Source organism: Lingula anatina, chromosome 9 (genome assembly GCF_051362555.1).
Source record: "Lingula anatina isolate TDL-2025a chromosome 9, LinAna3.0, whole genome shotgun sequence".
NCBI lineage: Eukaryota > Metazoa > Brachiopoda > Lingulata > Lingulida > Lingulidae > Lingula > Lingula anatina.
In genome coordinates, this window is record NC_141775.1 from 16,640,933 (window position 1) to 16,668,217 (window position 27,285).

Genomic DNA, 27,285 nt, shown 5'->3' on the forward strand with positions numbered 1-27,285 from the left:
TTTTTTTTTGGCTGGGGGGGGGGGGGGGGGGGATAAGTGTGAAAAAGGATATAAACATTGCCCATTTTGCCTTGACTCCATTTTCATTATTTGTTTGATCTTAATTTTGTGTTGTTTTAACCGGTCTCCTTGTTTCAGAAAAGTGATGGAAAGATAGATATAATCACCCAAACCCTCTATCATATAGGCAGCTGCTATTTATTAATATATTGGTATAAAAAAAAAAGACTGAGATTTACAATTTGACATTCCTTATCAGAGCTTTAATGCGTAGTTAAGAATTGTGCAATTACTGGAGAAGTAAATAATTGTTTGGAAGAGTCACTGAAACAGTGGGCAGTCTCAAAGTAAGTCTGAATTTGAGTTGTCTTGAAGGCAGTAGAATTGATTCATTGGATGATAGTCAAATAAGCACTTTAAAACGTTTTCAAAAATTAGATTAATGTCACCTTGAATTAGATTATTTTTGAAAATTAGCATAATTTTTAATTATGAAAAAAGAATGTTTGGTCAGCAATTGGAAGCTCTTGGATGGGGTAATTTTGTTGTAGAAGTTGAGCTCAAATATGGATGTTAACTTACAGATCAACATTTTAGTCCTCTATTGGAGAAGATAAAACAGTGTTCTGTAAAATGAAAATTTTTTCTCTGATTTTTTTTATCTTTTACCTGGTTGACTCCATTTAGTTGCCCTAAATTGTATTGGGTTGTCCCTGACATTTTCATCCATTTTTTTAAACTCCAGACTGATGGTAAATTGTCACTTCATCTCTCCATCCAAGCCTGGTATTGTTTGAATTTAAGTGGGGGAACTTTCATGAGAGATGAGAGATGATAAAAACTGAAGTATTAAAATGGGAAGAATTTTTATTGTCATTTTTTTCTTCCAGCTTTACACATGGACACCCACACTAAGCCCAGCGAGAAGGAAGTGGACACCGTCCGCTCCTCTGTCGAGGCTGGCGAACCATACGTCCAGTCTCCTACAGGACTTATGATGTCACCAACCTATCACTATTCCCACGAGAAGATGCCTACGCTGCCAATAAAGACTGATGTCCACATGGGAGTGGTGCAGGGAGCGCCACACGCCATGGGACAAGTGGAACGCAGCCCCACTGGACAGGTAGATAGGGGGCGCTTTATCATAACTGATACCAATTTAATGTTGCTTTTGTTTATTGAGGCATACAAGACTCTCAAGATTCTTTGAAATTTTAGTTGTTTGCTTGTTACTTTGTCACCAAGATAAATCTTATCAAAAACCATTGCACTACTTTTTTTCTTTCTCGTTATTATCCCAGTGGTTCATAAAGTAATAATGTGTCTAAAATCAAGAATTGTTACAAATAAAGTACAGAGTTTACATTGAAAAAATATATATAATTTAAGGTGTCTAACGTAATAAACATTTATTAAAATTAAGTACAGATTAAAATTTAAGGAAAATATATTGTCACTTGTTTTAATGGTTGTAGGTGATAGAGAGAGTTCCTAACCCTAGCATCAGTGTAGCTACCAGTCAGGCCCCTGGACCAGGCCCCAAACATCCCACAAGTAAGGGGATGCCAGAGTACCAGAAAGGGCTCCCATCCCAAGGTTACTGGGACCACACAACAATGGGGATGCCGCAGTTCATGCAGGGGCGACCCCCTGTTTCTTCAGAGGGCAAACCCCAAGGTGAGGGGTTCCCTGGTTATCCTGCAGGGATTCATCCTCAGAGACCCCCAGTGGGAGAGCCACAGAGCTCATCTTCTCACCTGTCACCAAGTGCACGCGGACCACAGCAGCATCCGCCAACATGGCCGCCAGCTACCCAGGGGCACTTGCATAATCAGTCCTTAGATGCCAGGATTCCCACGCCGGCACAGAGGGCAGGGACCAAAGAGGTGCCTCCTGTCTCTCAACCAGCTGATATCAGGCCATTGACCCCCTCTCAGCGTGCGAGGCAGGAGGCGCGGGGTGTGGTGGACGCCCAGCATCAGGCACAGTATCGCAGATCTCCAGAGAGACCACCGCAGCAGAAACCTCCACACCAAGAGTTCCGTGTACCTGTCACGTCTGCTGCTCACGCAGAGTCTGTACCCTCACACCACCAGCCACAGACATCTACCAACGCCACACCCAGTGCCCCACCACCCATAACAGGAGGTCAATTCTCACCCCGCGCCTCCACGCCGGGGTCTTCCCAGCATCCTCCACCCCCAGCGCGGGGTCAACCCATGCATCACCTGGCTGAGCAGCAGAGGAGGGGCACGCCAGGTCACGGGCAGCAGACCCCTGAGGTCCAGGCCACCCAAGCTCCCCAGGGACAGGACGTGAGGGTGCCCATGTCTGAGACTATGCAAATGAGACAGCAGCCATCCAGTCCTAGGGCACCAGGGCACAGTGGGGTGGCCCAAGGTATGGATAGCAATAATAATAGTACTAGATTCTACACCATAGATCTTTTCATTGGGGAAATATTGACAATCTTTCAAATGCGTCATTTTAGAATATATTTCTATATAGTATCAGTGGTGCTTTAAATGTGTAGAATTAAACGTCAAGGCAATCTGCTGTTTGATTTAGTTTCTACAACTCAATAGGAATGCTCCTATTTTAAGAATTAAGAACTTTATGAAAGAATCTGAAAAATTCAAATATTTCTCCATTGAAAGATAAGAAAATTGTACTAAGCATTTTAGATACACGCATGTAGAGTACATTCAAGATATATATACAATAAATTAGTAATAAATGCAATTTTAAGTGCAATAAAACTCAAAACAGCACATCAGGTAGAACTTTAAATGTCATGTTTATAAGGTGAGACAGAATAAGCCATTCAGTATGTGTTCTGTTTGTTTGCTCTCTGTGAAACAAGACTCAGGGACTGAACGCTTCTGCCAATTATTGCCATTGTTGTGTGGTCCCAGCTGTTAACAATACTTTCTAATTTTCCATCATCGGTGCCAAGCACAAAGCAAAGTCAGATCTTGTTAATTAGACAAGAACTTGTAAATGGGTTTATGGATAATAATTTTCTCTCCATTCGTAGTTTCGGGTAGCCATGGTGATGCAGGGATGATTGGTGAACTTTCAAGAAATTATCATATTTTATTTTTTGCTATATATATATATATATAGGTGTGATTTTAATCACTAAGTAGGGGGTAGGAAAGGAAGGACGTACATGTGTATGTGTGCATGTATGTATATTAATCTCCATGGTAACATTAGCTCCTGTTCTTACGTAAATCTCCCTTCATCCAATTACTCCATTGTGACAATGAAGGAGCTTGAACAGTTTGACTCCATCAGTTAGCAGTTTAGGATGTGATAAGTTGGTGATTTATGTGGCAGTTGATAGTATTCCGATTGAAGAGAAGTGTTAATTACGTGGTTGACGATATTTGATAGGTTTAACATTAACTGAGTGATTGAGGTTATTAGTTATAGCGCCTTCACAGGGTAGACACTGCGCAATACTACAAGTTTACAGCTACGGCAGGTGAAGTGTTTGCCCCAGGTTCTAGTTAAAATCAAAAACAGGTAGGAGTTATACCTTCATTCTTGTTTATATTAATTATATAAGTAACAGATTTGGGTTACTCCCAGGGTCTAGATTATTGACACAAGAGATATAAAACAAAAATCATCAGCTATGCTATGTACAGAGATGAGACTAGTATTTCTGGTAGGTAATATTGAAACTATTGTTCACCACTAGTATTTCAATGTCAATCTAGAGTATCTTCACCAGGGAATGAGGCTGTCGGGGTGAATAGGCTCTACCCAGGAGATATACCTCTCCACCACCCCTCTCATATATTAAGACAAGGTCAGGCAGGAACCTCTCCACCACCCCACTCATATATTAAGACAAGGTCAGACAGGATGTCCCAGCATTTCTGTTCAGATGGCTGCCATTCTGGAGCGTATCTGATGTTGATATTTCTATTGGAGCTTACACAAATTGGTGATTGTTAAAAAGCCTGGCCAGTCATTTAAGTTGAAATCAGCCTTCATAAATTTTATCAATGGTTGAATCCAAGTGCAGAGAGAGAGAGAGATAATTCATGAGAAGGAGAAAGTTGCTTATTTTGGTGGGGAAATCTCCTGGAGTGTATCTTTCTGCTTTAAAGGCCAGAGATGGGTATTTCATGTATAAGTGGTTATTTGACTCTATCATCAGATATATCATGGAGTTAGTTTAGTTAAGAGAAAATCAGGCTATCATATTCTTGGTCATCATCCCTCCAGTATCTTAGCTCTTTAAGATGTGCGTATATGGTGGTATGGGTGGTTCCATCCCTATCTTATCATTCTTAGTCTGGTAAATAGCGTCTTGTTGGTTTAATCAGTAATGGGATTTTACTGACTTTCAGGGGATTTTTACCTTTTTGGGACCCATATTTTCAGATTTTTACACTGAATGGCACATTCGGCGTTGTTTAATTACATGTAAAGAAAGTTTTAATTGATTCATGAACAATGTTATAGTTGTACTAACTTGTTCTCTCTCTTTTCTTCCAGAGACGGGCATGTACAGGCAGCCAGTGTCAGTGGCGCAGGCTTTATCTCACCACTATCCCCCAGGGATGTACCCCCCAGGGATGCTGCACGCCACCCCAGGGGGTAGTGCCCCACCCGCCCAGTCCCCTCACTCCCTACAGCAGGCCAGTGAGCTCCGCGCAGTCCTCAATCGACCATCTTTGATCGCCCAGCACCAGGCGCAGCTTCAGCAGCAGCTGTATGTGAGACCACCACTTCACCACCAGGTGGAGTCCACGCAGTCTCCCGGTGGAGTGAAGAATCTTTCTCCTGTCGTTGGGCAAGGTGCCGTGGGGACGCATACTACTAAGGAAGGAAGGGTAGCACCACCGCCTAATAATCAGCCTATAGAGAGCCGTGTGCGTATGTCCCAACCTGGAGGGCCATATGGTGAGATGCGGGTTACGCAAGAAGATGGCCGCATTGTAACCTTGCCCAGTGCCTTTGCCACGCCTAATGGCGGCCGCCTGGGATTGGTGGATGCTAGAGCCGAACTGAAGCAGAGGACAGCAGCGCACCCCTCTGTGGCGCACCCTGACCCCAGGGCCCCCATGGCCGCTCATCTGCCTTCAGAGTTCTTGATGCAGCATGGAGGGATGATGCCATACCCGCACACAAGTTTAGCGGGTCACATCGGCGTCCCTCCACACCTGGACCCACGAATTGTGATGGCGGGGGGACAACACCACCCGGAGTTAATTGCGCGCCAGGGACCACCCATGATCCCCACTGTTGTGGCGCAGCACCACCTGGCGGCTTTACAAGAAGCCCAGTCGCGAACGCCTGACAGTCAGCCCATTTCAAGGCCACCTTCTCAGTTTGAGTTGCCAAATCAACACTCGTCCTCGCCAGTGTACAGCTCTGCACAGGCAGCGGTGCCGCCACACATGGCGCACATTCCCAACATGGCGGAGAGAGCCGGGGGATTAGAAATACCTCAACACCCTGACAACCTGTTAAGCTTGCTTAATGTAAGTAGTTAACATATTCTATATTTATTATGTATTTGTGTTGTCATTGTAACCAGCTGGTACTTCTCAGCTCTGAAATTTAACTCTCTCCCCCCCCCCCCTTCCTCTTTTATAGACATGTTCTGATATTAATTTTGCATATTTTATAACTGAAAAGAAATTGTCTCGAAAAAAAATCCCCCTATTCACTCAGTCAGGAGTTAATTGATCTTGAAAATTGACGTGTCAGAAATTAACACATTGCTAGATGGAAATGAAGGCATTGTGCAGTACATCCTGTTATTTGCTCCATTGTAGTTCTTGGAAATTTTATAGGGAGAACTAGAGTAACTGCCAACTGAATTTATTAGAGAAAGATATAAATATAAAATCTGAAGAATTTGAATAAAAATAACTCTGACCTGAAACTTTCTCTCTTACATGTCCAGAAATACCCCGTGATGTGGCAAGGCATGCTGGGATTGAAAAATGACAGCGCCAATGTGCAGATGCACTGGGTTGCAGGAAACGACAAGTTGGTGGGTGTGTCCCTGCCACATATGGCAGCAGACGGTCTCCCATGCATCCTGCGAATTGCACAGAGAATGCGCTTGGAGCCTTCGCAGCTGGACGGAGTGGCCAGAAGAATGGAGGTGAGAGACCAAAATAAGGGATGAAAGTTTTGATGGATTGATTTAGAAATCTAGATATTTGGGAACACTCATGTTTGATTTGTTGATTCAGAAATCTAGATATTTGGTGTTCTTTTTGTGTATTTCGAACTGTTCCTTGCTTTGCAAATAATCATCGAATTTTTAAAAAATAATTTTTTTTTTTTACAGAAGCACGAAGACTACTGCATGATGCTTGCGCTGCCCATGGGGCGCGACCACGCAGATGTAATAAGTCAGACCCACGGCTTGAAGACGGGATTCATACAATATCTGCAACAGAAGCAGGCGGCCGGAATAGTCAATGTGCCAGCTCCTGGATCAACTCAGGTATTCCCCTCACAATTTTAGGATTTGTCTTTAATAATAATAATAATACATTTCTGGTCTGTTTTGAAAGAAATGTTATCTTTTATATCAGAAGTAAAGAGAAATGGTTACCATACGATAACAGTAAAATACCAGCTTGATGATCTAAAATTTGAGAAAATTATTAAGACCTCAGAAAAGGCAGCTTGCAAGGTCACACGTCCTCATTGCATTGATTTTTTTCTAAAATATTGTGAAATTGGTGGTATTCCGGATCCACGACCCTGTTAATCCAACAGATGGTTGCCAATAATTACATTATCACCATCTGTATGTGATAATTGCCTGGAGACCTCTTGTTGAAACTTTCTTAATAAACAGGTTCATAATGACTTCGTTAAACTATGCTGTTTGAAAATGACTTGTCATTACTCAGTGCAATTTTTTTGCTACAAAGAGTTCCTAGCCCTTAATTACAGTCAATAGATTTTAATAGTATATTGAAATTGCAATTATCATTGACAGAGGCTTGTATTCCATTCATTGTTTTTGTTCTTGTAAAGTACTTGAATTGGATCAATTAGTAATTTGTCAATAATAATCATAAATTCAAATTCGCAGAAGGAAAAAAAAACTCTTTTTGAACATCATTAGAGTAATTATGCAATCTTACAATGGGTAAATTCTTTTCATGATTTACAATTTGTGTCACATCATCAGTGTGTAAAAATTCACAATTCATTTGAAGTAATGACAGTCAGTTGGTAGCTTTCAAAAAGTAGAAGTTAATTTTAAAAACTTAGATTAGAGCCTTTTAAGACCTGAGAAGTGCTTGGATTTGTTTTTAATTTGTTTTTGAAATTGCTGTTTGAATCACCGCTAAAGAACCTCCGGTTATTAGAAATTTTGTTTTATCATTTTCAGCCGGCTTACGTCGTCCACATATTCCCACCCTGTGAATTCAGCCAAGGCAATCTGGCCAGGATGTCACCTGACTTGTTGCAGAACATAAGAGACATGGCGCATCTTCTGATCGTCATAGCAACAGTTTAGACTTACTGCCAGCGAGTGACAGAAATTGGCATGTAGCCAAGGACAAACTTGTCATGGTTTAGACTTGACTTTTGATGGATTCTTGCGCTGTGTGAAAGAAATCTAGCAATCCTGGTAATGCTGATAGTAAAAGCCAATCTGGGGGCAAGTTTCAGCATATTTCAAGATGAAGAATTGTTACACTAGACTATGTTGTAGAACTGGTGTCTTGTCTTACCCATAGGTGTCAGCACCCAAGATATCAAACAAGATGAGACTTATTGTTATCTCATGCCTGTAAATGTACAAACGTTGGGACCGATTTGGTAAAATGTTTCCATGGAAACTGAATGACACAAATGGAGACCTGCACATTAAACTTTGCTGTATAGAGGCTTTGACATGCAGATGTGCGCATTGTGAACTGAATTTTTATACCCCAACAGAGAAGTTTCCTTTGTCATCAGTGGGTCAGACACAATAATTAAGTTAAATTAATCAGACCCCAGTTTTCCAGAACTAACAAACTAGCCATCATTGCTGTCCAGTTAACCAATATTCCTCCAGTAGTACAGGATAAATGAGTTCAGCTTGAGAGGTACAAACTTCTGGTAAATTCACATTAGCTAATGATCTGAGACAAGAGATGGTTATTTACTGACAAATAGGTGTGATACTAGCTTGTATTGAATACGGTGCCCCTACAGTCCAGTTAATTAACAAAGTATTTGCATCTTTATTAGTGGTGATTTTGACCTTGACACCAGAGGTCACCTTTAATTAGTTTGTTGTTGTCAACAGTTCATCTCAGGGTAGACTGGAAGAAAAATTACTTTGATCGAGGAAATTGTGAAATTGTCAACATTTCCATTGTTATTATGTAATATAGATCTCATCGGCAGCACATTAATGTTATTATTACTTTTATTATGACTTTGTGGTGTTGTATACTTGGATTCATATCAAATATGGTTAGCCTGTCTTGAATACAGTGCCCCCTACAGTCCTGTTGTTGGAGGCTTTAAGACATGGTAAATGTTGTTCAGGTTGAAATATTATATTGCTTCAGATTACAGTGCCCTGGGCAATAGTTTCTGTTGCTTATATTTCTTGAAAAAATTAAGGTCATGTCACCATGGCCTTTTAATTCTTTAGGAGATGATTTTTTTCATTAATTAAAGTGTATTTATTGAGTAAATTGTAGGTTTAAAAATAGGCCATTTCTGAGCAGTGTAAATACTGGTGTACATAAACTACTACCCAAGGGTGGTAAAATGAGATGTGATTAAAATTTCTAGCCAACTATATGTGTAAATTATGTTGGGTTACTCTGAAATTTCTTTAAAACAACAGAGGAATTGAGCTTTGTTGTTTCTTAGAACGAAATTGAAGTAGATGAAATGAATGACACATGTTGTAATGAAACGTGTGTCCTTTAATGTGTAAATTCATTGTATATAAGAGCGTCTATTTTTGGTAACAGTATATTTGATTATATAACTCGAGCTGCTTCTGTATTCACCTCTGTAGAATTAATTTGCTTACTCAGGAGTAAGGTAACATTGAACCAGCGACAGCTTGGACCCCCCCCTCCCCTTACTAACACTGACAGTACAAATTTCAGAAAGACGTGAGAACATTTCCAGTCTAGAATTATAAAGTTCCCAGCACCTGTTCCCATAAGGTAACCACCTCACATTGGCCACCCCCAGGGCAAACTCCAGGGTCGCGTAATTTTTTTATCTCTGAAGTTTGCAAAAATAGAAAGTTTACATAATTGCGCTAGCTTTTCTAGTGGTAAAGGGATCACACTGGCTTGTTTTTACAGAGAAAGTTTTCACAAAGAGAAATGTAGAACATACATCAAGATATGGAAATTCTTTTGATATGTGATCATGTGTTGAGACTAACCCTGATGTTTTTGATAGTAAAGCCAGTAAATATGAGATATTGAAACTATAGTGCCTTAGTTGCTGTAAGAATTTTGCTTAACAGCCGTCTATAAAACAGTTGAGATCCAACTTTAAGATTATCTCTATTCCTTTGGAGGTCAAGCACTGAATTAATGGGCTGAGAACTATGACCCCCCCCCCAAAACCACCTTATTGTACTTGAGTACATGTATACATACATACATCAGACCTAATCATGAATGAACAAAATATCACCTTTGACAGACTTGTGAGAAAACCTCATCACTCTGCAACCTTTAGGTCTGTCGTTTATACATTTAACATTGTCAGTTGTTAGTTATGTGGGGTTAACCCCAGCCCTCTCTTAAGGGGGTTCCCCCTTACTCCACCCCCACCATCTATCTTTGTATATAAAACATTCAGAGATCGTTAATTAAAAGGCACTTGTTGTTTAATGAGTGGTGTCATAACTGTCCAAGTTGTAGATGTTAAAAAAGAGTTTGGCAGTCATGACATAATGAAGACAATTAACTTTGTGAATGAATAAAAGTCACTTGATGTAGAACTGTGTTGTGTGGTCTGGTGTTGGTGGCTTGTGCCACACCCATTGTTCTTACTGTTTAAAAAAATATTCATGAAACAAGGCAGCAAAGCTGTCAAATGTACAGACAAAAAGCAGAAAATAATGCACAAAATAGGCTACTGTCACTTCTGATGCAAAAGCCTTACAAGGCAGCAAAGCTGTCAAATGTACAGACAAAAAGGAAATAATGCATAAAATATCCCACTGTCAATGCTGATGCAAAAGTACATTATGGTTAACTGCAAATTTAACATCAAATTTTAACTAAGCTCAACAGGTATTACTAATCTAAGTAAAATTCGTAACAATCATAAGGCTTCAGGTCTATGAGAGACAAGTACACACTTTGAAAATGTCAGAATGAGAGAAATGAAAATTTATGAAATTGCATTAATGCACAATATTTGATAAATCAATTCAGCTGGTTTTCTAATTTGAGCTTGATGTCAAGCTTAAAATTGTTCTTGTAAGTTTACAATAATTAGTAACAGTTTTCTTTTCATAACAATTGCAGAGAACAGAGAAGATTTGTCAATTTTGATGTAAAATTATATAATAAATTACAGAATAATTATGAGCAAGTTTAATTATTGACTTTAAATAACATGAACATGTAGGAAATTTGATTACTTTTTAGCATTATTGCCCATGGGAGTTCCGAGTTCCACATTGAATATACCAATACGATAAAAAAGAATATTTGACCACAAGGTATAAGTTGCAGTAAAAGTAGTCAATTAGACTTTCCCAACTCAAGCTGCATTTTAGTCCTGAGTTTCTTTCCTGTAAGTTTGAGAACAGCAAGTGACATGGTTTTCCTTAAATGGTCATCATGGGAGCAGTACCCAATATAAGGGTTTCTTCAACTTTTGATGCAATATTACATAATGTTTAACAGCATAATGACCATAAATTTTTAATAATGAAATATTAGTATCATAGATATTCAGAAACTGTGACTAGCATAGGTCTTCAGGCCCATGGAACTTCAAAGTCACACCTTAAAAATGCCAAAATGTAAGCAAGACAGCACTGTTCTGAAATGTTTTTTTTTTTTTTTTTTTTTTTTTTCATTTTTAACAATTTTTAAACATAAAACAAAATTAACAGTTTTCTGCCATTTTTATATGATCAACTAAGAAAATTGATGAGATGGGAAAAATATCAATACAACAGTGTTAAATGTCCAATTTCCTCCATTCTGAGATTCTGAACACAGTGAATGATTGAATCTGACAAACCGCAATGATATGAATTTATTTCCATTTTTGAAACTTTATTACACAATACACGATAACAAGTTTAACATCATTTTTAGGTAATCAACTAACAATGTTATTAAGATGCAGGAAATGTCAAACAAACACTTTTACGTATCTTATTAGTTAAATAATGAGACTGTTAACATGCCTAAGAATTGAATCTGAGGAAATTTGAAAAAACAGCATAACTTCTAAAATAATGGCCTGATTATGCTTATTTTTGAGCTCAACCTGCATTTTAGCAAGTTTGACCACTCCTGTGAGTTTAATGAAAATGGCCTTTCTGTTTTTCTTATATTGTGCTTACAGTGTTGTATATATGCTGAAAAGGAAAAAAAACAGCGTAACTACTAAAATAGTGGCCCAATCATGCTGATTTTCAAACTTGACCTGTTTTTGTAAGATTGATTACTCCTGTGAGTTTCATGACAACAGGCTAATCGGTTTTTCCTTGAAATGTGTTTAGTGTTGCATATATGCTGAAAAGTGAACAGCATAACTTCTACAATAAAGGCCCGTTCATGCTGATATTTGAACTTGACTGTTTTATGAATATTCATCAGCTCTAAATATAAAGCCAAAAAGTAAAACTGTCTTCCACTTATTGTGTTTACGCTGAAAGTACACGGCAACGGTGACTACAGACACAGGTGATGGCAATATGTACAGACACATCTGTACGTAAAAATGATGCCTGTTCATGGAAGGATATAAAAAACAGCTGATTTTTTTCCAACTTTTTTTATTTGTACTGAAATGAACATACCACAAGATCAAAGATTTTACAGGAAGAATATGATGAAATTTTTCATATATATATATATATATATATATTCATTTGTGAGGAGGTCATGTAAAAAAATAACCCACAAATATAAGTTTTTGAAAGACGGATGTTCATTGCATTAAGTATACAGTATTGTCAGTTTTTTAGTTAGTTGTTTACAAATTGACCTTGCTGTTGTGATTCTTCATTGCTTGGCAGATAATTAACAAAGAGCTGAAAATTATTTTCACTGTGGTTAAATTCAGTCTGCACTAACATCTGAAGGAACTTTGAATTCCCCGTGTATTTATAATGTACATGAAGAAAGTGCAGCAAAGGCAACACTAAATAGCAGCAGCAAATACAGGTGATGCCTAAATATCTAGACAGTGTCTGTACATAAAAAAGAAAACAAGATATACACTGGTGTTCTATTTATATATTGAAATAAGCGCACATGTCAAAAGATATGAATGTTAAAGTGATAAATGTAATGACTGGGTTATTTATTTACCCACATTAAATCAGTTATTTAGAGAGGTTTTTGCATTTAACTATATGTTGTCAGTATTTTACAATCCAATATTTACACCTACTTTACAAGTACTAGAGTGTCTCTGTTAAGTAATGTTAGTATTTTTAATCCAATATTTAAAAGTACTCTAAAGTGCTCTAGAATGTCTTAATTAAGTATTTTAAATATTTTCAATTCAATAATTACAAGATCTAGAGTGTCTCAATTAAGTATTATCAGTATTTTCAGTTATAGGCCCCATGCTGATCAAAAAGAGCTGAGTACTAGCTAGGCCGCGACCTAAATATGGTGGACCTACATGAAAGAGGGGCCTGTAATGGTCTCTCCGCATGTCACATGCCTACCCACATGTCGCCCCTACAGGGGCACAGTAATTTAATCTCGGCTCAATTCAACCGGTCGAAGGACGACGCATGGGGAGCCGTGTGAAAGGTGGAGACACCATTACAGGACTAAGCCTCCTTCCTTTCATGTAGGTCTGCCATATTTAGGTCGGGGGCCTAGCTAACACTCAGCTCTTCTCGATCTGAATGGGGCCATACGTTCCCAAGTGTTCACTACGTAAGTGTCAACATTATGTATGTCATTATTCTTAGCTAAATATTTACAAGTACTGGTATGTCTTCACTGGCTCTGATGACAACACAAATAATGCTCTCAGTATGAAATGTGGGAAATATTTATATTGCATCAAGGGATGTCTCATTGTAGATTTTCAGAGGGCTTGCTTTATATCACTAGAAACAGAAAGTCGCTTTATTTATCTTATGATAATATCTAAGGCATCCAAGTAATATGGTGGAAATACACCATAGGTTCCTAGTCCACAGTGACCCAAACAACACAAAAAATCTTGACACATACTATCAATCACTGCACATGTAATTTTAATGTGGTCCAATAGGGTTTTCACCTGTAGCAGATGTGGGGAGAGCTGCCATTCCTATCAACAACGGCTCTTCACAAGAAAGCCCATCTCCTCCAAGTTTCTGTAATTCATCCTCTACATCCTGGTAGCTAACTTCTAGTTCATCTGCCAGATGCCAAAGACCAGAATCCCTGAATGCAGCTTTCAGATGTTTAATTGGTTCTTTTTTAGGACTGATTGCAACGAGTACTTTGAACAAAGCCCTAGAAGCATCTTGTGGATTTCTCTTTGCATCATTTTTAAGCTTTGTTGTCTCCTCATCTGGTATTACATTAAACTGATACAGGTAATCTAAAATTTTTCCCATATAAATGGAAAGTTCTGCAGCAAAGTCAATCACTTTCTCTCTCAGTTTGTTGTACTCCATTTCACTCAGAAGTCCTTCCTAGAAGAGAAATATTATAAGCCACATTTACAACTTCTACTCCTTCTAACCATGCTGTTGTGTAACTGACTTTAAAATGACACTACACCGAGTACTGGTAATCTCAAACAGCCAAACCACTGTCTCATGCATTTAGTTCCAGCTCTTACTCTTTCACTTGGAATATGAACAAATGAAAAACTTGTTGAATTAAATTAAGACACTGCAGAGAAAGGGAATGTTTTAAATGTGGAATTAATTGTTTTGGAGTCAAATCATATATTGTCATTTTAAAATTTGAAAGACTGCTTACTTTATTGGATCATATTCTAGAACATATTGTCAATTACCTTGACTTCATCAATCAAATCTTGTGGAATGTCTTGCTGTCCTTCTCTGTGGCATTCCTTTAACTTTAACAACACAATGATGAAAGATGCAATGGAACCCTCAACTTCAGACAACAAAGAAGCCACAATATCGGGAGGACGTGGGGTTTCATCTGAAATGCCATACATCTTCTTCACTTGGTCCCACACACCATCTTCAGAAAGTGTCTCATTTAATCGTTTTTTCACACTTGGAGGGATATGTTTATGAAATGAGGCTGTCACATCTTTCTCTTTCGTGAGTGTCATTGATTCCTTTCCTGAGTAATCGTGGTAAACGTTGAATGTAATATGCATGTTACCTGCATTAGCCGTGATATGTCTTAAAACCCCAGCAATCTCATGAGGCACTGCTGTAGGTAACCTTTCTAGCTGGTTATCCCCATGGGCCTGATTAAGAACTGTATTTCCCGTTCTTGTGATAGACTGAGGGTTACTAACACCCTGGTCTTGATCCCCAGCAGCCACAGGGTCCTGTTGTGGAGATAAAGGTGGGAAGTCATGGCCTGATTGCCTACTTGTTTGAAAGTGGACGCCACCTTGTTCCTCCAGGTGGTGGTCAGTGACTGGTTCCTGAGGTAGTCTGCTTTCCTGTCCTTCTTGGCGTTGATTTGGTCCTGTTGACTCACCAGGCAGTGTCTGAGATTGGAAATTGCCTTGTTGCAACAACTGGCTGCCAATGTTGGATTGAATCCTAAGTTGATTCTGTTGGTATGGGTCTTGCTGGTAATACTGCTGGTTTGGTCTCAACTGAAAGTGGTTGCCACCATGCCTCTGCAGTTCCACACCTGGCAATGGGTGTGAACTCCTTTGTGGAGCAGATCTTTCACTTTTTGCACCACCAGAATAGCTACCAAGATTGTATAAGTCCATAGGGGGGGCAACCTGAAAAATATAACAAGAAGTAAACATTACATAAGTGGCCTAGCAACAGTAATTCTTTTTAACTAAATACCTCAAGGTTATAAAGGAGGTGTCCAACTATTCTGGTTCTATTTATCAACACTGCACTTGTATAATCATTATTTTTGAAGACTACTATTTGGTTGAGAGGCAGTCACCAGAGGTCAATAATTGTAGTGATTTTACCTCACTTTACACCTTGGATCTCCACTGCCACTGTATGAGCTAATGTCATTGATAAGTTCTTAATGTGTCTTAATTCAATTATATTTTAAGGATGAGTGCAGATAAGGAAAAAGTGCCCACCTTTGTACATGAAAAATAAATTGTGAATGACTGAAAAAAAATTGATGACAAATTTAAGTTAGGGTCTTTGGGACCGTTCACATGAAAAATCTATTTTCTAAAAATCTAAAACTCTTTTGGCAGTATCTTGTGATCACGGTCTGTGCCATGAATACCCCGCGGCATAATTACTGGCAGCGTGAGCGAGTTAAGCTTCCAAGGCTGTAATTAATTAACGGCTGTGCTCAGAGGAGATTCATGTGCAGCAGAAAGTTAGAAAGAAAGTAAATGGCGGTTGCTTTGAAAAATGTTTGTCGATTTTGTGCAACAACAAGTCAAAGAAGATGAGGTCCACATACACACGACAGATATTTTGTAAGATTAAGAAAGTTAAAATGAAAAATGTTCTTCAGATATTTTTCTTTTTAGGCCTACTCTTCTCATTTTATTTAAACTCCAGCAATTCAAATTGACCATTTCAGAGACACCTTGCATAACATGACAAATGTCAGAGATGGTGGAGCTTATGTAGTTCCACCATTTCCCTTCATCACAGTATCTAAAACATAGTTAAAATGCATAATTTGTGCCACAAGTTACCAGAAGGGTAAAATCTCTGCCCCATGTTGCTAAGTTGGATATCTTCACCAAGAAAGGGATACTTATCCCTGAAGGTGCACAATGTCAACCACCTGCTGCCTGTTAGAAAGCTGAAACAAAGGTTGACTCCTCAGCTGCCTAATAAGAATGTAGATCCAAGCCTGAAGGATATTAGTGTCATTCCAAGCACAATGAGAAAGGTCTTAGCACATGCACCAACTCCACAAGGCCTAAATTTTCATGATCCTTCTGCCTTCACTGATGACCAGTACATGTCAGTGACTGGAATTGACAAGAAGCAATTTTGGGAACTAGTTTCCACAGTTTCCCATAGCATGAGAACAATGTTCAAAGCAAACTGCTGTTGGTATGTTACTAACAAAGCTGAGGACTGGACTATCATATTGCTTGTTATCCACATTATTCTGTGGCAAAAAGAGCACCATCAGACATGGTGTCCATGCTGCAAGAGAGACTTTCATGAAAGATCTTGTTCCAAAGAATCTTGGCTTTGAGGGCCTGGCACGTGAGGATGTGAAAGCCAATCACACCACGGACACAGCCAGAACCTTCTTTTCCACTGGGGAAGATTGTAGTATTCTTGTGCTTGATGGTACATATGTTTACATAAAGAAGTTCTCTAAATATACCTTGCAGCGTGCTGGACGTACATTGTCCACATGGGAAGACCACTGGTGAAACCCATGATGGTTGTAACATCAACTGGCTATATAGTTGCAGTCATAGGAGCACACAAACAATACGTGGTGCCTCGATATAAAACCAGACGACTTTTGTGTTTTTAATCTCCAAATACTAAAAAAAAAATCAATTAAGCTAATTAATAGGCCAAGAACAAGAACTTTTTATATAGTATATTTTATATTAATTATTATTGAAGATAATAATAATAAACGAGTCGCCTTTGATGTACGCCCTGCTATAACCTTTATTAAAAAATATCAATTTTTATGAGATTACAAATTGTATTGTATTTGGTTCTATTGCTAATTTGCCTCGCTTTCAAAAATTAGAACAGGCGCTCCAAAATCTTAAGAAGATGTTAAACATTTTATATTGACCAAACTCACCCCGGGTTTAGAATATCCTCACAGCATTATCTACATTTAACCTTCCTGTGATTTTAAATGCATTTTGCAATGTCATTTTCAATATGCCCCATGGAACATTTTATTTAGAGAGTAGGGGAGGGGTGAAAAATCCCCATTGGGGCCACATATAACACCATAAATACAATGGGAATCCCCTTGTAATGAAGCTAAATTAAAAATAAATGTTATTCTAAGGAAGTCCGATGGATTTACTTTTTAAAACATAAAATCAATTGAACATTTCTAAAATAAAAATTTCAGAAAGACACCAGAGAGCAAAGTACTTCCTATTCAAGTTCTATAGTAACTATGGACCTATCTCTGCCAGTTTTGGAGATAAAAGGGAACGAAAATTTGCAAAGTTCAGTTCATGGTGAAAAAGTAGGTCAAAGGTTTATGTTAAGGTACAGTAAAATTGCCTCTCATGACTTCCTATTCAAATTCAATAGTAACTATGGCCGTATCTTTGCCAGTTTTGGAGTTATAAGTTCTGGACTTAAATGTTGTAAAGGTCAGTTCATGGTGAAAAGTAGGTTAAAGGTCAATTTCAAGGTCAAAGCTAAATTGCCAGTACTCTATGACTTCCTATTCAAGTTCAATAGTAACTATGAACCTATCTTTGCCAGTTTTGGAGATATAAGGGACTAAATGGTACAATTTCAACTAGAGGATCAGAGAGGCGATACCGCCTCCGAATATTGTACCACCAGCTGGAGCAAGCACATTTGTATAGACCCCCACATACAAAAAATAAGGGACACAGCCACCAGTCTTTTGCTTGACAAGCTGTAAAAATGCAATCAACAAGAATTTTCAAAATATGCAAAAAATATATATATAACTTAAAATGGTACAATCAAAGTTAAGTTCATCAAAAGGTAGGTCAAAGGTCAATTTTAAGGTCACATTTAGATTGCCAGTGTATGACTTCCTATTCAACTTCAATAGTAACTATAGACCTATCTTTGCCAGTTTTGGAGATAAAAGGGAAGCAAAATTTGCAAAGTTCAGTACATGGTAAAAGTAGGTCAAAGGTCAATTTTAAGGTCACATTAAGATTACCAGTATATGACTTCCTATTCAACTTCAATAGTAACTTTGGACCTATCTCTGCCAGTTTGGGAGATAAAAGGGAAGCAAAATTTGCAAAGTTCAGTTCATGGTGAAAAGTAGGTCAAAGGTCAATTTCACGGTCACATTCAGATTGCCAGTGTATGACTTCCTATTCAAGTTCAATAGTAACTATGGACCTATCTCTGCCAGTTTTGGAGATAAAAGGGCAGCAAAATTTGCAAATTTCAGTTCATGGTGAAAAGTAGGTCAATGGTCTATTTCAAGGTCACATTTAGATTGCCAGTGTATGACTTCCTATTCAAGTTCAATAGTAACTATGGACCTATCTCTGCCAGTTTTGGAGATAAAAAGGGCAGCAAAATTTGCGAAGTTCAGTTCATGGTGAAAAGTAGGTCAAAGGTCAATTTCAAGGTCACATTTGGATTGCCAGTATATGACTTCCTATTCAATTTCAATAGTAACTATGGACCTATCTCTGCCAGTTTTGGAGATAAAAGGGAAGCAAAATTTGCAAAGGTTAGTTCATGGTGAAAAGTAGGTCAAAGGTCAATTTCAAGGTCACATTTAGATTGTCAGTATATGACTTCCCATTCAACTTCAATAGTAACTATGGACCTATCTCTGCCAGTTTTGGAGATAAAAGGGAAGCAAAATATGCAAAGTTTAGTTCATGGTGAAAAGTAGTCAGGCGGCTCAGTCCAAATTTTATCCAGAATTGTGCAAAAGATGATAAAAGCATGAAATTTTCCACGATGAATGACCATTGGGTGTTTGTCAACCCCCCGATCCAAAATAGATGAACACCCAATGGTCACTCATCGTGGAAAGTTTCATGCTTTTATCATCTATTGCACAATTCTGGATAAAATTTGGACTGAGCCACCTGACTATACCGTACTGCACATTTTGCTTTCACCACCAATATGTACTTTTTGATAGCGTAACTCGAAAACCGTTTGGAATACAAGAAAACGGAGACCACTTCCAGTGTTGGGCTTTACATGCTCTACAAAATGCAAAAAAGAATGGGTCTCTAGCATTAACGGTTCCCAAATTAGAGACAGTTTTCAGTTTCGGCATCTTATGGCCGCTACTCCCGTGAAAATGCACCGATTGACCCCAAATTCATGGAGATGAAAGATGACCTGAAGGGTAACACTTTCCAATAATATTATTGGTTAAGTCTGTGTGGTGTCTGAATAACAGGGCAAAAAAAATTTTTTTCGTAAAAAATATTATTTCTTTGAAAATTTTGGCCCGTTTGACCTTGAAGTAAAGGTCAAAGGTCAAATCCAAGGGCATATTTGAAATCTACACATATGACTTTTGGAAAGCCGTCTGTAGAAATTTTTCCCATAACCCCTTCCGTAGGGTAGATAATTAGCATTTAATTTTGCCATTTTTGGACAAGGGTGCATTGCAATGAGTGCCACACCCAGACCCCAATACGGACAAAGCCCAAATTTTATGTGGAACGAGTTGAGATTGTAGGTGACCTAAATCCAAGAGATGGGTACAGGGGCCCTTACCGTCTAGGAGGAGAAGCGGTAACGGTAGTCGTCCGGCGGAGCCGGCGGAACGATCTGGACGGGACCGAAACCATGTGTACCGCCAGCGCTAACGCTGGTGGTACAATAATGTGCCATACATTTCCTACAAAAGAAATTAATTGAAATAAAGAAAAGGTCATTTTGGTTGAAATTCTTGAAATGGGAGGTGCTTAGAAGTTCCAGATGTTCAAATTTCATGAAATAATGTCATTTTTGAACAGAAGTTGTCTGCCTCGCCAAGCCTTATATTTTATTTTCGAGAGGTTCAAAATTTATTACACATTACCGTATTGCATATTTTGCTTCCGCCACCACAATGTACTTTTTGATACAGCATAACTCGTAAACCGTATGGAAATTTAAAAAAAAAGAAAAAAAAGAAAAAAAAAAAGGGAGACCACTTGCAGTGTTGGGCTTTACATGCTCTACAAAATGCAAAAAAGAACAGGCCTCTAGCATTAACGGTTCCTGAATTAGAGGCAGTTTTCAGTTTTGGTATCTAATGGCCGCTACATCTTAGATGACCCCAAACTCACAGAGGTGAAAGATGACCTTAAGGGTAACACCTGCCAATAATATTATAGGTTAAGGAGGGAATGTAGGTTTGAGATTTTCTCTTAAAATAAAGGTCTTGGCTTTTTTATTCCTGTCACATTCATTTAACGTATCTTCAAAATATCTAATTATGCTGGGAACACAGCTTTAACTTCATCGTGTGACGTAATATTGGGATTTTGGGGACAAAAACACCATTTTTATACACCTGATTTTCTCAGGCACCTGGACAGCTATAAACTTGCTTTTGATGTCATTATGACACTTGAACAAAGTACTACAGCATGGAGTCAGGGATTTTTCTTCAGACACTTATTGTTGATTTTATCTATAAAAACGTGAAATTACATCAAAATATTAGGGAATTTTCACTTTCAAAGTCTATAAATTAGAAAAGAGAGGATCAATCAAAATTTCTTAAAAAGCACTTTTAGAGCATACTGTTTATAATTAGCATGGTGAATTTGGTCTCCCTCAGGTGTACAGGTAGATAGTTAAAGCTTGTTAAGATAACGCTATCTCGTCAATATTGAAAGCAAAGAAAACGAGCAAAAACCCTTTCAGTGAAGTTAATTGTCCATATAAGCAAATAAAATTGTTGACAGCTTTACCTGTTATCATTCTGACGATCGCGAAGATGGGTACTCTTTTGCCGGTTGAAATTAGCTTGTTTGCATGTATTTGGATGTCAGAAAAATCTTATTTTTGTATCAATCTCACCTCCTGTTAGTAACTTCAAGGGGTTACCGCTAGCACTGCCAGAATGATTGACAGGCAATCAAGTAAGCCCTAATGACCCAAGCAATCAGTGGCCACGTCAATTGCCGTCGGGGCAAGTGTTAGGGATGCGCTCTAGGATGTGCACACAATAGCAGCATCGCATGCGGTCTTGTCCACATTCGCCAAGCGAAAAATGGTTCGAAAACACGGTCGTGTTACAGGACGCCGATCGGACCACCAACAACAAGAAATAGACGCAACCAGAAAGGCTTTGTTAGAGGAAATGTCTAAAGTTGGGTGAGTCAGGAAAAATTCTGCGATAATTGTTGAAGAAAAAAAATGTCGGCCTTTAAAGTGCGTACATGAATCCAGAACTGTACCTAGAATTGATGCTAAGGCTAATTCTCCAGCTCATAATTCGGAAAAATCAAAATGTTTATAATAAGCTCTTTCGTGACCTCAGCCTGATATAGTTCGCGCGGAGTCTAGCGATATCATTAGATTTATTTGTTTTACTTTCTTTAATGCACATGTATTGAACCTATGCGCCACCCAGTGAATAATTATGCTAGAGTGTGGGCTGAAGTCCTGTATTTACGCAAAACAATCTTGTGTGTTATTCCAGTATATTCCATACAGGTGACTTTAATAAGCAGAGAATTTCTTTATATTCCGTGAAAAATACACTAAATTTATATAAAATAATATCATGGTTGGCCAAAAAAATGTACGCACAGTGCATCCATGCGTATGCCTAGTTACCCCCATGTATATTTTTAAAATCTAACACTAAACTGCATCGACCTGTTGGCGAAAATGGATAGAAAGAATGACGATTGTTGTCACGGGTAGCAAGCAACGGAATTTTCTTCTTTTCTTTTGCGTATCTCAAAAAGTTAACAAGAAAATCGAAAGAACGCGTGTAACAACAAGCAATATTCAAGGGAGAACGAGTATTTCGAGCAAATCCAATGTGTCGGAAAAGATTCATCTTAGCGCTGATCACAATCAAGAGAGACTATCAAAACAGCTTAAGCGGAACAATAGGCACTGCTTTGCCGATCGCTGTTTATGACAAAGGGGGCATGGCGCATCCCTGTTCTATTGTTTCCCTAGACGTGCTGATGCTGCTAAGGTCGGCCCACCGAGTTTACCCATGCCAACGGCCCTTGACAACGAAGGCGGGGCATATACCAGGCCACCGCTGTCGATGTGTGCAGCATCAGAATAATCAGAAAAAACAAATTTTTTGTTCAAAATGTAAAAATTTTATTCTGTTAAACGTTAAATACACGTTTAACCAATAATTAGACATAAAAAACCAAAAATGGCTATTTTTTAGCTATATTTGGGTACATCTGCTCCTTAAGTCTGTGAAGTTGCTGAATATCAGCACAAATAATCTTTTTTCGTAAAAAAAATTGTTTTTTTGAAAATTGTGGCCCGTTTGACCTTGAAACAAAGGTCAAAGGTCAAATACAAGGGCATATTTGAAATCTCCACATATGACTTTTGGTCAGCCATCTGTAGAAATTTTTACCATAATTCCTTCCATATGGTAGATAATTGGCATTTAATTTTGCCAATTTTGGACAAGGGTGCATTGCAATGAGTGCCACACCTAGACCCCAGCACCGACGAAGCCCAAATTTTACGTGGAACGAGTTGAGATTATAGGTGACCTAATCCAAAAGAAAGGTACACAGGCCCTTGTAGTCCAGGAGGAGAAGCGGTAATGATGACATGGCAGCGGAGCCGGCGGAACAGGCGGGTCGGGACTAACACCATGTGTACCGCCAGCGCCTACTCTTGTGGCACAATAAAGGCAGTGACCAATTACAACTTTACACAGTTGTCAGCAATCATCTACGACATTGAAACTATGTCTAAAATTTATCAATAACACACACACACACACATAATACTTGAAGAATAATTAAAGCCTCACCTCAACTTCATCTGAGGTGTCATTGACACAGCATTGGTTGCTAAACTTGGGTTGTGGAGTTGGCTCATTCTGTTGGTTTTGTCCCTGCTCAACCATCTTCATTGCTTTTGCTGCTACAAAAATCAACCAAACATCACCATATTGTTCCAAATACAAAGTGGATAATATATCATTTAAAATGAAATATTTCAGATCCAAAGGAATGCCCATAAAAAACACAAGGAGAAAGTAAAAAAACTAGAGATGGTATGTTAACAATTAAAATGTTATGTTCACCGATACTGATAGCCAGTTCCACATTAAAAGACAGTCACAAATAATCTTTATAGTTTTACATGGTAGTTATCAGTGGCATACACATCTGTAATGTATCATTACTGGTATCTGACAGGACACATGCACTGTGCAGATGTTGTAAATTGTACTGTTATTGCACAATACCATCCTCAAATTAACAACACAGAATAATAATTCTAATGATAAGACTTAATCGAAAAAAAAGCAGAATTTCGGCTGATAAATCACAGGGACGATAAAAAATAAATAAAAAAAAGATATAAAAGTTGCAACTAGTAGATGATGTGCTGCAGCAGTGTAAGAAATTTCGCCATTACAAAAACGTTGTTATATATTTTGTATATGTGAAACATAATTATATAAAACTAAGACATGGGATAAAATTTTTAGAGTTTTTCTAGATAAAAACTAGAAAATCACTCACAGAGCGCAGATCACTAAATATTATGATTATAACATGAAGGTTTTTCTTTAGTTAATAACTTGTTAACCTACAAATACACATATTATTATATTGAAATATGCCTGGCTTATAGACTGTTCAGAATGAATCTTATCAACTTTCATTTTTTTTTTTTTTAATTTAGAGCAGACCAAGAACATTTTTACATAATTCTAATGGGTTCATGGAAATTGGTCAATAACAGTAAAAAGTTTCTACACTCTACGTACATTTTTTATATGACTAGCTGTGTGCTTACCATAAAACTAAGAAATTCATGTTCAGGCATTATAAACAATATAAAATGTTTTTCTTGTGACTTGTTAATTTAAATGAAGCATATTATAAATTCCATTGAAAAGAGTCCTTCATCCATATTCAAAATCCTAATCACTAATGGGTTCATTGAAATTGGTCAGAAACAGTAAAGCACTATAGAAAACTTCTTACATTTTTACTAAACATCAGCTGTGTGCTCACTAAATTTAAATATTGCTTAAAAAGTTTTTTAATGAAATAAAGGCAAGCATATTCATGTATAAAAACATTGTAAGACTAATTAACTTTCAAATTTTTTTACATGTAATAACAGTAAACTCGTTAGCGTATGAGAGTGCGTAATTACGCGTTGTTTTGCTGTTTTTACGCATTGGCTGGAGCCCCAGCGCGTACGATTACGCACACTTTTGGCTTTGAAGATCGGCGAAGTTGACCAGTCCGTTGACTGTTGACGGTCAGACTCATGTTGAAAATGTCATAATTGATTCCCAAGTGTCTCATTTTTTTCTTAAGATATTTGAATTACCCGACTAAAACATGCTTCTTCTTTCACTGACCCGCAGAGGATGACGTAATCTTCTCTGATTGGTCATAATATGCAAGTTTTAGGTCAAAGCACGTGTGCCTCTCTTTAGTATAAACAAGGTATGAACAACGATGAAATGATCGTTTTTTTATTCACATAATTGTTCAACATTTTAATTGAGCAACCATACGTTTAGGACCAATTTAAATCACTCGCCCAGACCAAATACTTTAGGCCAGTAACCCTTGTGACTTTTGTAGTTTTAGTCGTCAGAATAAATTTTTAGTCGCATTTGACGAGCGGGCGACCGGGAATTTCCAGCTCTGCTGATTACCAGTGATGACAAAATGACGAGAAAAAGGAAAAGCAAAGGAAAAAAAACAACAGTCAATAAAAAGGTTTTGTCATGCAAGGTAGGCAAAGTTATTTACTATAGATTTCAGAGGACGACATACCTACTTGCGATGGTTGCGTTTCGCAACTAGTTTTATCAGCCGGGCAACTAAAATTTAGCTGGTAGTTGCCTGGAAACGCAAGTGACTTTCGGCTGTTCACTTGCCCGGAAAATTTGAAGTGTAAAATTTATTATCACAGACAAAATAGATCGTTTATTATTGGCAGTCATTTGCCAGTTGGAAACAAAGTGGTTTGCAGCAACCGGCTAGCTCCAGATTTGGCCAGCTTAGAAAACAGTTGAACTTGAAGTGCTGCGCTAACAAACATAAATAAAAATTATCTTTCAACAAACTGTGAAATAATATTTCTAGTAATTATTTACAAATTGAAAGCAAAGGTTTAATTTTTATAAACAATTTAGTAAAACTTAAAAACGACGGGTGCCTAATGTTCCCGACTTGACCTACTTTTTGTCGGCATCAATTTTAGGGAGAAACACTAGGAAGAGTAAGAAGTATGAACATTTTGATTGATTAAAATGGCTAAATATGTAAATTTTGTGTCCCTTCTCAAATAGTATACTAAAAAATGCTTGTTTGACAGAGACGGATACTGGGTGACTACTTGTCAGTGTCCAGACATTTTGGCGCTGTTCTCTATCTCTCCCTCTCCCAACGGGGCCGTAGCGATAGTCCGAAGGTTCAATAGTCTGAAGGTTCATTGGTCCGAATGTTCACTATAGAACCTTCGGACCAATGAACCCTTGATTAAAAAATTGATGAAAATGTAACCACTTTTCGGACCAATGAACCTTCGGACCAATGAACCTTCGGACTATCGAGACGCCCCCCTCCCAACTATTACAGAGCGCTTGTTTGACCTAGTTTTTTAAAAAACTTTACTAAGGAAGCAGTTAGGCCAGGAGCATTTTTAAATCTCAGTCAAGAATAGATTGTAAATTTTTTAAAATGAGATCTTTTATTTTGGGATTGTTATTATTATATTTATTTTGAGATTTTTGTTTTCAAGCCAAAAGAGGAATGTTTTCCTTTTGTTACATTTACTAGGTAGCACCAGTTACTTTTACTCTAGTCAAAGAAACACAGTATCTAGTCGTGACCTATGCGTGACCTGTCCATTTTGTTTTTGTTTTCTTTTTGTTAAATTGCAATAATAAAAGATTTTGGATAAAAGGATAGTGGGTTATTGTTATGAAAGTGAACTGTGTGATTGCATGATTATTAATACACAAAATTACACCTTGATGAGCATTTTTTAATTTTACCCCTCCATTTTGAAAATTACCCCTTCTTTTTTTGGGCAAGGGGTACGGTACTCCCTTAGAAAAATCCTACCGAGTGCACTGTAATAAACAAATCCATCCACAGTTAATACATGTTACTCACCTTGTATCAGTTCAATGTACTGGAATGTCTTAACATTGCCGTCATACTCTCCCACCACCAGTTGACCAGCAGGGTTGATGACTACTGCCTGGGGAAACTCCAACCCATCATCCTCAGTGACAATGTATCTGATAAACTGTCCCTGTGGACTCAGTGCCACTATACTGTGGTTATCCCAGTCAGCAATGAAGATGTGACCATAGCTGTCTGTGCACACTCCTTGTGGTAACCTCAGTTCACTGCCTTCTCTGCTGCCGTTATACTGGTACAGATGATCACCAGTAGGTGACAGCACATGTACACAGGGTCCCCACGTGTCACTGCCCCAGTCTGATATCACAATGTTATCATTCACACTGTTCACTGTGATGTACACTGGGTATCCACACATACTGATTGGAATAGTGTTCAGGAGCTGTCCACTGTCTGCATGGAATGTCAAGATGGACTTCTTTCCAGTGTCATAAACCATCACATGACCTTGTCTGTTCAGTGTAATACCCTGTGGAAACTCCAGTAGACGCCGACCCATGGTTGTCACCTGCTGACCTCTGGTGGAGTACACTTGGACACAACTGTCACCCTCTGATGTTATATACAGGTGACCAGTCTGTGACACAGCCACATCATATGGATAGTTTACTTTAATGACAAACTTAAATTGCCCTTCGTGTGTGAAAACTTTTGTTCTGTTGTTTTTATAATCCACAACAAACATGTGTTCATTATCTATGGCTAACCCAGTTATGTAGGTTATTTCTCTATCATATCCCAGTTTAGCACTAAAGGAATGCACACCTTCTGCCTTGTCTAAGAAAACATGTGGATGTGTAGCTAATGTTGTATTTGTTTCCTGTTCAGCTAATGGAGGTTGTGTCTGTACTGTCACCTGTCCTGATCTTGGATTTACACCTCGTCTAGACTGCCCTAACATGGCTTCCATTCCGACAGTAG

At 38.2% G+C, this 27,285-nt stretch overlaps 2 protein-coding genes across 5 annotated transcripts in view; one reads left to right on the forward strand and one right to left on the reverse strand.

Annotated features, from left to right (window-relative positions):
* The window catches only part of LOC106163460 (uncharacterized), a 57,170-nt gene extending 47,189 nt beyond the window's left edge, over positions 1-9,981 (forward strand). For 2 of the 3 annotated variants that reach the window (XM_086995287.1, XM_086995289.1), the window contains exons 15-20: positions 891-1,126; positions 1,479-2,424; positions 4,519-5,507; positions 5,936-6,139; positions 6,329-6,487; positions 7,391-9,981. In XM_086995287.1, the coding sequence (XP_086851413.1) occupies positions 891-1,126; positions 1,479-2,424; positions 4,519-5,507; positions 5,936-6,139; positions 6,329-6,487; positions 7,391-7,519 (2,663 nt within the window). In that variant the 3' untranslated portion in view covers positions 7,520-9,981. The remainder of the gene's footprint in view (positions 1-890; positions 1,127-1,478; positions 2,425-4,518; positions 5,508-5,935; positions 6,140-6,328; positions 6,488-7,390) is intronic. The other variant, XM_086995288.1, reaches the window with a different exon arrangement.
* A 2,154-nt stretch (positions 9,982-12,135) lies between these two features.
* LOC106159462 (uncharacterized) lies at positions 12,136-27,274 on the reverse strand. Of its 2 annotated transcripts, none has more exons than XM_086995292.1 (4): positions 26,332-27,274; positions 22,986-23,095; positions 14,200-15,123; positions 12,136-13,870 (listed from the first exon to the last, which is right to left on the reverse strand). In XM_086995292.1, the coding sequence occupies exons 1-4, from the start codon at positions 27,272-27,274 to the stop codon at positions 13,445-13,447; spliced, it is 2,403 nt and encodes an 800-aa protein (XP_086851418.1). In that variant the 3' UTR covers positions 12,136-13,444. The 2 variants fall into 2 exon arrangements, with proteins under 2 accessions (XP_086851418.1, XP_086851416.1); XM_086995290.1 differs by having other exon boundaries at positions 22,986-23,098.
* Positions 27,275-27,285: the final 11 nt, after the last annotated feature.